Genomic DNA, 12,858 nt, shown 5'->3' on the forward strand with positions numbered 1-12,858 from the left:
TGATAACCATTTTCAAGTCATACCGTGGTTTGGAAAAGTCAAGGTTTTAAAACCGCCAAAATTTTCTGCTCTACCGTTTTTTATGGTATATGGACAACAGTATCTCCAGCAGAAAATACATCCAAAAATGACAGTCAAAGTTGCAATGAAATCTGTGTTGTTGAAACTAATGAAACCAGCAGAAGTCAATGATTTACTTTAATTATAATATAGTTCAATTAGCTGACATGTTTACTGTTCCAAATTATTTTAAATGTTTCTTTAAATACAATATATTCTGTTTAAAGTGTTTTTTTTTTTTTACCCAGATATTTATAAAGAATATATTTAAGAGCAGTAATCACAATACTGTCAAAACGTGATATTTTTATCCAAGGTTATCATACCATTATAATCTTATATCGGCCCATGCCTACTCCTGGATGCCTACCTAGGGAGGTGTTCCAGGCATGTCCCACAGTGAGGAGGCATCAGGGAAGACCCAGGACATGCTGGAGGGACTATGTTTCTTGGCTGGCCTGGAACACCTCGGGACCCCCCAGAGGAGCTAGAGGAAGTGTCTGGGGAGAGGGAAGTCTGGGGTTCTCTTTTAAGATTGCTGCCCCCAGCAACCGGGCCCAGGAAAAGCAGTTAAAAATGAATGAATGAGTATTGTCGTATCTTGTTTATTTGTTTGAATGATATGTGAAATTATTTTGTGATGTTACTGGAATGGATTTGTATGTGATATACCCTCTCTGTTAAGGCCCCAGAATTTTTCAAACAAAATTGAAGAACAAACTGAAAGTGTATTTCTGAGCAAAATCTGGCATAAATAAAATCAGTATTGCGTTTGTTTCGGCTGTTCAAAACAGCTCAAAAAAAGCAAACGTTTTGAGGGAGTTCATTTTGACTCCTAAACACTTTCTTTTTGGATGGTCAAGTCTATTTTGTGTTTTCATCGGTTTTCTAATTTGAACAGTTATTTATTTATTTGCAAATCATGCATATTAGATTATTGAGAAAATCCTATCGCATACATAATACGAAGCTTTGAGTATTTTTTCATGGATATGTGTGATCTAGGAAAGTTTTGCCAACATTCCAAACAGACAGGTCTGTTTTATAAAATACGCCTTTCTAAAAGTGAAAGTACATCAGAATAAATTGTAATTTATTTATTAAAATGATGGCTCATGTGAAGATTTAAAGTGGTTCAATTAAGTCAATATTTAAGTTTAACTTAAATATTGACTTAATTGAACCACTTTACATCTTAGGGTTTACTTGCAGCTGAATTACAGAAATTCTCCCGTCAAGTTTTTTATAGATCACATCTTTTGCATGAGAAGTGGCGTACACACATTTGCGACCGTTTTGTGTGTACACCACATTTATAATTGAGACCCAATGTTTTTAGCACATTAATGTTGTGTGAACGTATCTTTAGTTCCCCTTCGGTTGGGGAACTTCAGTGCCATGAATGGGAGGATTCGGATCAGAAGCCGCTTATCTGGAGAGTATTGAACGGGCCAATGAATGAAATTAATTGGCAGCGTAAGCTTGCGCAGGTGTGCGACATCTGCAATTATCTCAGCATATAAGCACACCTGAAGCCAGCAGACGCCATCCTTTTCGCTTCAGATCCTTTCTGAGTGAGTCGATGAGGGTTCCTCTTGCTGATCAGCACTTCAGAGCGAACGAGTGTGTCTCCCGGTCCAGAGTGGGTCTTCGCGGTGGCAGACGGTCGAGCTGGGTTACTCCCTTGCCTGCGGTTCTTTGGGTCCGGTCCTCCAGAGCGGTGCGTATAGTTGCAACTTTCCTAAAAGAGCAACACAGTCGTGCAGCACGTCCTTTTCAGGATGGCGCTCCGACTGTGCGTTTCTGGATGCGGGGGTTTCCTGTCTCCGGATGATGGACACGATCACTGCATTGCATGTTTGGGGGTCCAGCATGTTAATGCGGTGCTCGCGGGCGGTTCATGTCGTCATTGCGATGCCATGACCGTTGCACAGCTAAGATCGCGGCTAACTTTCGCAAGAGAGCGAGCCACCCCAGTTGCCTCCTGCTCTAAAAAAGCAGCGGGCGCTCGGGCAGATCTGAGGGTTTCAGCGGGAGCTAATCCGCCGCCCACGGGCTCGCGGACCTCTCGCTCCTCACGGCGCTCCATCCAAGCTTCGGGTGGTGAGAGTGATCCGTCTAACCAGATGGTAGCTCTCACACTCGCTGACACCGGAGATCAGATGTCCTCCGCGGCATCGGAGGGTGGGCTTTCACTGTCCGACGAAGATCCGGACCCGCTCGCCCCCTCCGGGCAGGTGAGCGCTGTCAAATCGGATCCTGAAGCGGACATGTTAGCCGTGCTTTCCCGGGCTGCTTCGGCCGTGGGGTTGGAGATGGTTTATCCCCCAGCTCTGCGGCCGGACCGACTAGATGGGTGCTACGTAGAGGACCAGAAGGCGAAGCCTTCGAAGCCTCTCGTCCCCTTCTTCCCGGAAGTGCACAGTAGGCTCACGCAGTCCTGGAGGGCACCTTTCTCTGCCCGTGCTGCGAGTGCCTCCGCCCTCACCGCCATTGACGGCGGAGCTGCCAGGGGGTATGAGGCGATCCCGTCAGTGGAGCGCGCTATCGCGGTCAATCTTTGTCCGCGCGGCGCCTCTACGTGGCGGGGTTTGCCCCGCCTCCCGTCCAAAGCCTGTAGGTTGTCTGCCTCCCTCGGAGCCAGAGCTTATAAGGCTGCGGGCCAGGCTGCTTCTGCTTTGCACGCGATGGCCACCTACCAGCGCTACCAAGCGCAGGCGCTGGCCGAGCTGCACGAGGGCGGGTCCAACCCAAGCTTATTACATGAGCTGCGCACCGCGACCGACTATGCTCTTCGGACTACTAAGTCCGCCGCGTGTGCGCTGGGGAGGACGATGTCCACACTTGTGGTTCAGGAACGCCACCTCTGGCTAAACATGGCTGATATGCGCGACGTTGACAAAGTTCGCTTTCTTGACTCGCCCATATCCCAGGCTGGCCTGTTCGGCGACACCGTCGGTGAATTCACCCAGGAATTCAAGGCGGTGAAAGAGCAGTCGGATGCGATGGGCAATGTCATCTATCGGCGTGGCCGTAAGCCCGCTCCGCCCGCCGAGCCATCCACCTCCGCTGTTCCTCGCCGAGGGCGCCCGCTAACGAGTGCTGCCCCGCCCCCGCCTGCGCCTCCGGCCAAGCGGGCGCGGCGTTCACCTCGAAAGCAGGCAGCCCCTCCTGCCCAGGGCGCCGTTAAGTCCGGTAAACGGACCGCGAAGCGTCCCTGAGACAGGCCATCCGGAGAAGAGGAAACTTGCTCTTTCCCCGCTGGAGGGCGGGGCCCCGATAACAACGGTACTTTTCAGTGCCACCAAAACATCAGTAAAAGAGCACTTTTTCCCTTCCCCGGATGTGACTGCACGAGTTCTGCCAGTCCGGGACGCGCTGCCTTCCGGCTCGCAGACTCTACGTGCTTCGCCAGTGGCTCACGAGCGCTGGGGGGACGGTCTCCCTTTCCTCAGCCCTCCAGCCCCCTCTCCGGAGTCAGGGTGCGGAGCCAGAGTGAATCGCTCTCCTCCAGCTCTTCCGCGGGACCCTCGTGCTTCCCGGATCAGCACACCCACTCCGCGCTGCCCCACCGCTGGTACGTCAGCGATTGTAGCGATGACTCCATTAGCGAGGGCTCTGCCTGCCTGGTTAGCGCGGGCCAGCCCCTCGCGGTGGCTCATACGCACAATCAGACTCGGTTACGCGATTCAGTTCGCGAAACGGCCCCCCAAGTTTACGGGCGTGTATTTCTCCAGGGTCAACCCCTGTCCGCCCCTGTCTTGCGAGAGGAGATTGCTGCCCTCCTGGCGAAGGGTGCAATCGAGCCGGTTCCTCCAGCCGAGATGGAGAGTGGGTTTTACAGCCCATACTTCATCGTACCCAAAAAGAGCGGTGGGTCACGGCCAATCCTAGATCTGCGCGTTTTGAACCGCTGTCTGCACAAGCTGCCGTTCAGAATGCTCACGCAGAGGCGCATTCTCCAATGCGTTCGTCCTCGGGATTGGTTTGCAGCCATAGACCTGAAGGACGCGTATTTCCATGTCTCCATTCTTCCACGCCACCGCCAATTTCTGCGGTTTGCGTTCGAGGGTCGAGCGTGGCAGTACAAGGTCCTCCCCTTCGGGCTCTCTCTGTCTCCGCGGGTCTTCACCAAACTCGCGGAGGGTGCCCTAGCGCCCCTTCGGCTCGCGGGCATTCGCATACTCAATTATCTCGACGACTGGCTGATTTTAGCCCACTCGCGGGAGCAATTGATTATGCACAGGGACAAGGTGCTTCGGCATCTCCGCCTACTGGGGCTTCAGGTCAACCGAGAAAAGAGCAAACTCGCCCCCGTGCAGAGGATTTCTTTTCTCGGGATGGAGCTGGACTCGATCACCATGGTAGCGCACCTCTCCGAGGAACGCGCTCGCCTGTTGCTGAACTGTCTGAGGGAGCTCGACAGCAAACTAGTGGTCCCACTGAAGTTCTTTCAGAGGCTCCTGGGGCATATGGCATCCGCAGCCGCCGTCACGCCGCTCGGGTTGCTCCATATGAGACCACTTCAGCACTGGCTTCACGATCGGGTCCCCAGACGCGCATGGCACGCGGGCACACACCGGGTCTCGGTTACTGCGCTGTGTCGCCGCGCCCTCAGCCCTTGGAACGACCCCTCGTTCCTACAGGCCGGTGTGCCTCTAGGACAGGCGTCCAGCCATGTTGTTGTTTCAACAGACGCTTCCAACACGGGTTGGGGGGCCGTGTGTCGCGGGCATGCGGCTGCGGGCCTCTGGAAGGGTGCCCAGCTGCATTGGCATATCAATCGCCTAGAGCTGTTGGCAGTGTTCCTCGCTCTCCACCGCTTTTTACCGGTGCTGGAGCGGCAACACGTGCTGGTCAGGACGGACAGTATGGCGGCGGCGGCGTATATCAACCGCATGGGGGGTATGCGCTCTCGCCGCATGTCTCAGCTCGCCCGCCGTCTGCTCCTCTGGAGTCACCCGCGGCTGAAATCGCTGCGCGCCATTCACGTCCCAGGCACGCTCAATCGTGCAGCCGATGCGCTCTCACGACAGCTGTTACGCCCTGGAGAATGGAGACTCCACCCCGAGTCTGTTCAGCTGATATGGGCGCGATTCGGGGAGGCCCAGATCGATCTGTTTGCTTCCCCCGAGAACGCTCACTGCCAGTTGTTTTTTTCCCTGACCGAGGGCTCTCTCGGCACGGATGCACTGGCCCACAGCTGGCCTTGGGGCATGCGCAAGTATGCGTTTCCCCCAGTGAGCCTGCTCGCGCAGTTTCTGTGCAAGGTCAGGGAGGACAAGGAACAGGTTCTGCTAGTTGCGCCCCTTTGGCCCAACCGGACCTGGATATCAGAGCTCTCACTCCTCGCGACGGCCCTCCCCTGGCGGATCCCTTTGAGAGAGGACCTACTCTCTCAGGGACAGGGCACCATCTGGCACCCTCGCCCCGATCTTTGGAACCTCCACGTGTGGTCCCTAGACGCGAGGAAGACTTAGGTAACCTACCGACTGCGGTGGTTAATACCATCACTCAGGCTAGAGCCCCCTCCACGAGGCGCGCCTACGCCCTGAAGTGGAGTCTATTCACTGAATGGTGCGTCTCTCGCAGAGAAGACCCCCGAAATTGCCAGATTAGTGTTGTGCTCTCTTTCCTTCAAGAGAAGTTGGACAGCAGGCTGTCGCCCTCCACTCTCAAGGTTTACGTGGCCGCCATCTCCGCTTATCATAGCGCGGTAGCTGGCGGCACCGTGGGAAAGCATAACCTGGTCATCCAGTTCCTTAGGGGTGCTAGGCGAATTAATCCATCTCGCCCCCCTCTCATGCCCTCTTGGGATCTCGCCCTCGTTCTCACGAGTCTGCGATCCGATCCCTTTGAGCCACTCGAATCAGTATCTCTAAGATTTCTGTCCCTGAAGACAGCTCTGCTGGTTGCGTTGGCCTCCATCAAGAGGGTCGGGGACCTGGAGGCATTTTCGGTCAGTGACTCGTGCCTGGAATTCGGGCCGGATTACTCTCACGTCATCCTGAGACCCCGCCCCGGTTATGTGCCCAAGGTTCCTACCACCCCCTTTAGAGATCAGGTAGTGAACCTGCAAGCGCTGCCCCCGGAGGAGGCAGACCCAGCCCTTTCTTTAATTTGTCCAGTTCGCGCTCTGCGCATTTATGTGGACCGTACTCAGAATTTTAGATCATCTGAGCAGCTCTTTGTCTGTTATGGCGGTCGGCAGCAGGGAAGTGCCGTATCAAAACAAAGATTATCCCACTGGATTGTGGATGCCATTTCACTCGCTTATTCGAGTCGACGTCAGCCGTGTCCCCCGGGAGTTCGTGCACACTCCACTCGGAGCGTTGCATCCTCTTGGGCGCGTGCACGCGGCGCCTCTCTAACAGACATCTGTAGAGCTGCGGGCTGGGCGACACCCAACACATTTGCAAGGTTTTACAATCTGCGAGTGGAGCCGGTTTCCTCAAGGGTATTAGGTAACCCTTTGGTGATTGAGGAGACAACTCGGTAGGGTGTTGAAACACGCTTGCGGCGCCATTCTCCCTAACACGGAGGTACGTGCGCCTTTTTTATCTGTCAGTAAAGTTCCCCGTCAGGTGAGCCCTGCAGATTCCTCCGTGGCCCCCAGCACTGACTCAGCGGAGGAGTCACTTGCTGGCCCACTACGTTGTAGGTCTGCCCGCTGGTCAGCCCGCGTTTTGGGTATAGGTGCCTGCTATGCGTGATCCCCACTAGGCGATCCCATATGCTTATTCCGCCACGGTTAAGTCCCCCCCCTGGGTGGACCCATGTCTTCCCTCTCCGCTAACCACTCTTTTGCTATGCGTACTCCCCCTTTTTAGGGCTAGTCCATAGGTAAATTCTGCCATCTATCCCCCCCTTGGGTAACGGATGGCCTCCGCAGCGTCCTCCCTATCGGGATTGCACGCTTCCCAACGTACTGTCGTATTTCCTAGAATTATCTAGATGCTCACGACTTCCCAAAAAATATATCTAAATCCGTAAAACTTCTGTTGAAGTAGGATAAATTAGGGCCAGGGACACGTTGGAGGACCGCGCCCCCCATGATGTGGGTGCGTCACGCTTGCTTGACTATCTCCTCATCGGGGGTGTTGGTAAGGTGCAGTCATTATGGCGCTTTCCATATTCTCCCATTCATGGCACTGAAGTTCCCCAACCGAAGGGGAACGTTCGAGGTTACGGAAGTAACCCTTCGTTCCCCGAGGAGGGGAACGGAAGTGCCATATTCCGTCGCCATAATGACTGTCCCTTAGCTGTTTGAAAGTCTCTTCAGCTTAAAAGGATGGCGTCTGCTGGCTTCAGGTGTGCTTATATGCTGAGATAATTGCAGATGTCGCACACCTGCGCAAGCTTACGCTGCCAATTAATTTCATTCATTGGCCCGTTCAATACTCTCCAGATAAGCGGCTTCTGATCCGAATCCTCCCATTCATGGCACTTCCGTTCCCCTCCTCGGGGAACGAAGGGTTACTTCCGTAACCTCGAACGTTCTCCACAAAAAATATCATGTTCTTACATTTGCTGTTGTTTTTTGTTTTATTTTCAATGGAACACACAAATTCAAATTCTTCAGAATTTCCATTTCATGTTCCACAGAAGAAAGGGATGACTTGAGGATTAATGGCAGAACTGTTTGAGGCACTTTTTTTATAGGAATGTTCAGAGATAGTGCAGTGTAATGCCAAAGAAATGTTGAATTTAATGAGCTGGATCACCTTGAGATGGCACATAGCTCTCTATGGCGGCACTCTGGCCAAATGATACTCAGGTGAGGTGATTAGAACGGACGGTCTTTGCTGATGAGTGTTTTACTGGTTTGAGTTTTCAGGGAGTGCTGTAAACTCCTTTGAGAGGGTCATTTATCTCATTTTTAAAAACACATCCATTTTACCTCCAACATCAGGTCACAACAACCTCGTTTTTTTTTTTTTATTCAGTCAGAGTTTTCTTAGTAAACATCATTAAACGGTTCCACGACTACAGTTACATCTAGCACTGCGTCTAGCTTAAACCCCCCCATATTTTTAATGACATATAGTTTCATTTTTACACATTATACTTAAAATAAAACTTATAAATAAATAAATAAAAATAAGTAACCTTTTTGTATAGGATGTATTGGAAACATCATAAAATGGTTCCATGACTAGTTACTTCCAGCACCTTCATCTTACTTAAAACCACCCAATATATTAAATTACATGTAATAACATTTTTATAGAGTACACTAAAATAAATAATAATAATATTAATAATAATAAAATTATATATATATATATATATATATATATATATATATATATATATATATATATATATATATATATACATATATACACACACACACACACACACACACACGCACACACACAAGTAAACCAACAAATTAATAACATATTGTTGGATGTTAAGGAAACATCGTTAAACAGTTCCATAACTAGTTACATCTAGCACTTTCTGTTGCTCAAAACCACCCAATATTTTTAATGACATAATTACATTTTTTCTATAGTATACTTAAATAAAATAAAATTTAAACAAATAAATATTAAATTCTGTATGCGTATAGGAAATTTTATCCTGCTTAAAACCACCCCATATTTTTTATGACATGTCAAGAAATTTCATAAGTACACTAAAATACAAAATAAATAAGTAAATAAATAAATAAATTACTTAAGTAATTAATTAGTAAACAAACAAACAAATAAAGGAATAACATTTTTATATAGGATGTATTGGAAACATCATTAAACGCTTCAACGACTCATCCAGCACTACGTCTTGCTTAAATCAACCCAATATTTTTTTATGACATATAAAAAATATATTATAGTAAACTTAAATAAAATAATAAAGAAATATCAGTAAACAAACAAACAAATGAATAAATAACATTTTGTATAAGATGCATACTGTAGGAAACATCATTAAACAGTTCCACAACAACAGTTACAAATGTAATATAAATAATCTCAGGGAAACATCCACACACACTCATTCACATACAATGTTGCCTACCCAACTCACCTGTACCGCATGTCTTTGGACCGTGGGGGAATCCGGAGCACCCGGTGGAACACAGAGAACTTGCAAACTACACACAGAAACGCCAACTGACCGAGCAGAGGCTCGAATCAGCGACCTTCTTGCTACCTACAGCGCCACCCATTTTCAATGACATATCATAGAATTTTATATAGTATATTTAAAATTAAAAATAAATATAATCAAACAAATAAATAACATTTTGTATGGGATGTATACAGTACAAAACATCAATAAACTATTCTCTGAGTATAGTTACATGTAGCGCTTTATCTTGCTTAAAACCACCCCATATTTTTAATGACATATAATAAAAGGTTTATATAGTATAAATAAAAATATATATAAATACATAACATTTTGTATAGGATGTATATGAAACATTGTTAAATGGTTACACGACTACAGTCACTTCTAGTACTGCTTCTTACCTAAAACTAACCCATATTTTTAATGTTGAATACTTAATGTTTATATAGAATACTTACATAAACAACAATACATATAAATAAATCAATAAATTTAAGTAAACCAACAAACAAATAACATTTTGTATAGGATGCATAGGACAAATCATTAAACAGTTCAATGACTATAGTTACATCTGGCACTGTGTCTTGCTTAAAAGCACCCCCATATTTTTAATGACATAAAATGAAATTTTTATATAGTATACTTTTAATTACATAATTACAAAATCCGGAAACAACAACCGAAAGGTACTAATCTAAGACTGACTCAGGGATAATTGGAAGGACGCCGTAACCATCTGTGTCTTATACCTGCCCGGGAAGCGTATCGCAGCTGGAAACACTACAGGAAAATATCAAACCTTATTCTTTCAAAATAGCAGATTTCCCTTCCTCTCTTTGCACCTGCAATAATTGCACCACAATGGAGGTACTGTACGTAGCACAACATTTTGCTGTAAAAATAAATAAATAAGGGTAAACAGCAGCTTTCAGCTCGTTTTTTTTTTCCTGCTTTTTTCTCAGTACATGCACGAGTAATGAGGGGCTACCTGTAATTACATCCAGCTGCTGTCTTCCCTGACGAACGCTAATTGCCAATAATGATTTTGGAGTGCTGTAAAATTCGCAGGCTGGGCTCTGGCATCGTGGTGGGGAGCCCTTTTACCACTGAGAAACGACGTTAATCTCAGCCGCTGACTTATCGAGAATCTGCACTCACCTGTTTGCCATCACTTTCATGAGCTGATAACAGGTTTATTGGAGTCATAATGCACAGGTGGGGGTTTAAAGGTCCCATTCGGGCGTGAGGCCTCTGAAAGCATCGTCTTGGGGAAAAGAAAAAAAAAAGCAGGGATTAGCTGTGATGATAGCTGAGGACGCTAATGAGATGCTTGTAATTAAAAGGCAACAGTAACTGGTAATTAATAAATTGTTGTGTTGAAAGGGTGTGTGGTAACTTCGGATGAGTCTAGCATGGAAGAGAGGATAAAACATGGCCCGATTTGCCGAGCGTAAGGCTTTTAGGAATCAATTGGCAGTATTTTTTTTATTTGGAGTTTATGTTTAGTTGAAAACAAGTTTGTACAGTATTCTTATTGGTGTGACAACTTATAGCAGCACCAACCAACTGGCACATTCTTTGCTCAGTGGATTTGGAAAACTAGTCCATGGAATGACATCTTGATTATTGTAACTGCCTTTTCATTGGCTTGCACACAAAAAAATGGTCGCCAGTTTACAATACATCCAAAATTAAGTGGCTAGAATTCTCACAAAATGCTAAAGTTTTGCTCATGTATGGGTTTCACTTTAAAAGATTTGTCTTCATTTTCAGAACTTGCATCATGTATTGTTTTCTAGATGATTTCACACTCTCCAATATATTTAGGAAGTGCAGTAATTGAAAAACTAATGAATTTATAAAAAAATATATAAATAAGATAGATAGATAGATAGATAGACAGACAGGCAGACGGACGGATGGATGGACGGATAGATAGATGGATAGACAGGCATATATAAAGATAGATAGACAGACACAGACAGACTGACAGACATAGATAGATAGATAGATAGATAGATAGATAGATAGATAGATAGATAGATAGATAGATAGATAGATAGATAGATAGATAGATAGATAGATAGATAGATAGATAGATAGATCTATAGACAGACTGACGGATGGACGGACGGGCGGACAGATAGACAGACAGATAGACAGATAGATAGACAGATAGACAGACAGACAGATTAGATAGATAGATAGATAGATAGATAGATAGATAGATAGATAGATAGATAGATAGATAGATAGATAGATAGATAGATAGATAGATAGATAGATAGATAGATAGATAGAGACAGACAGACAGACAGACAGACAGACAGACAGACAGACAGACAGACAGACAGACAGACAGACAGACAGATAGATAGATAGATAGATAGATAGATAGATAGATAGATAGATGGATGGGCGGACAGACAGACAGACAGACAGACAGACAGACAGACAGACAGACAGACAGACAGACAGACAGACAGATAGATAGATAGATAGATAGATAGATAGATAGATAGATAGATAGATAGATAGATAGATAGATAGATAGATAGATAGATAAAAAATATTTTGAAGAAAGCTGGAAACCTGTCACTATTGACTTCCATAGTATTGATTTTCTATATATTGTCTGATTTAATAATTTTAAGAACATCACAATAATAAAGATATTTTAGAGGATAGTCAGAATCAACCAAAATCCTGTCAAAATATGGCAGATTTTCTTGTGTGTGCCCAGCGTAAGAAGTTTGGGATGAGCATATTGGAGCCAGAACTGTAGCATTTCTAAGCCGTATTTTGTACCCATATCTGTACCCTATTCATGCAAAATGTCAGTCACTTTCTTATTATTTGACCTCCTCTGTGTAACTGGCGACTGATAGCCATAACAAGAATCTGAAAGCTCATTTACTATCTTACCAGCCCGTCTCTGTCCAATGCCCTTGTGACATGAGACACCCAGCGGGAGAAAATCTCTCTGAACAGCTTTCATCTTTATCTGCTGCTCTATTGATTATTCTCTTCAGAGCTTCAGCTCGTCATTGAGATAACTCTAGAGAAAATAGGCACACAATAATGCTTTTTCTGTGCACACCAAAATCCTAGTTATACGAAACCTTCTAGTGCAGTTCATAGAGACCCACACTTCGCAGTCTTAAAGCGTCAGCTAGAAACATTGGGTAATAATTACTCATCTTTATAGTCCTGAAGATGAGACTTATACTCATTTACATTGACTGCATTGAAGAAAAATGCTGGGTTGCACACAATCGATTTGTGTTGGGAAGGAATTAAGTTAACTTAACAGTCTTTACAAGTTTAAACGGATTAAAAACAAAATACTTAAGTTGTCCACCAAAAAAAAAAAAAAAAAACTTAATGCATGTTTTTTTCAGTTTAATTCAAATAAGTAATCTGATCAAATAGCAAATACTATTTTTCTGAGTGTGCTAAATTCATTGACGTAACAACCATTTTGATTATTGCAACAGCAGAAAGGTGAAAGTAAATCTCATACAGTACAAAACAGCATTTTCATAACTGTAACATTGCAAAGTCCACCACTTTATAAACAGAAAGTTTAAATTAAGGGTGGAAAAAAACATATTTGAACATTTGAAACTATGTCCATATTCAAAGCTTCAGTGAGTGCATTTTATTATTATGGAAATAGCTATATATAGATACATTAATAATTATGAT

The 12,858-nt window shown here is 45.5% G+C and overlaps 1 protein-coding gene across 8 annotated transcripts in view; it reads right to left on the reverse strand.

The window, feature by feature from the left end:
• The window catches only part of LOC147833132 (uncharacterized), a 230,364-nt gene that overhangs the window by 24,088 nt on the left and 193,418 nt on the right, over nt 1-12,858 (reverse strand). For all 8 annotated transcript variants that reach the window (XM_087290804.1, XM_087290803.1, XM_087290809.1 and 5 more), the window contains exon 5: nt 10,309-10,414. In XM_087290804.1, the coding sequence (XP_087146930.1) occupies nt 10,309-10,386 (78 nt within the window). In that variant the 5' untranslated portion in view covers nt 10,387-10,414. The remainder of the gene's footprint in view (nt 1-10,308; nt 10,415-12,858) is intronic.

The sequence above is a fragment of the Danio rerio genome, chromosome 17 (genome assembly GCF_052040795.2).
Source record: "Danio rerio strain M-AB ecotype USA chromosome 17, GRCz13ab, whole genome shotgun sequence".
Taxonomy (NCBI): domain Eukaryota; kingdom Metazoa; phylum Chordata; class Actinopteri; order Cypriniformes; family Danionidae; genus Danio; species Danio rerio.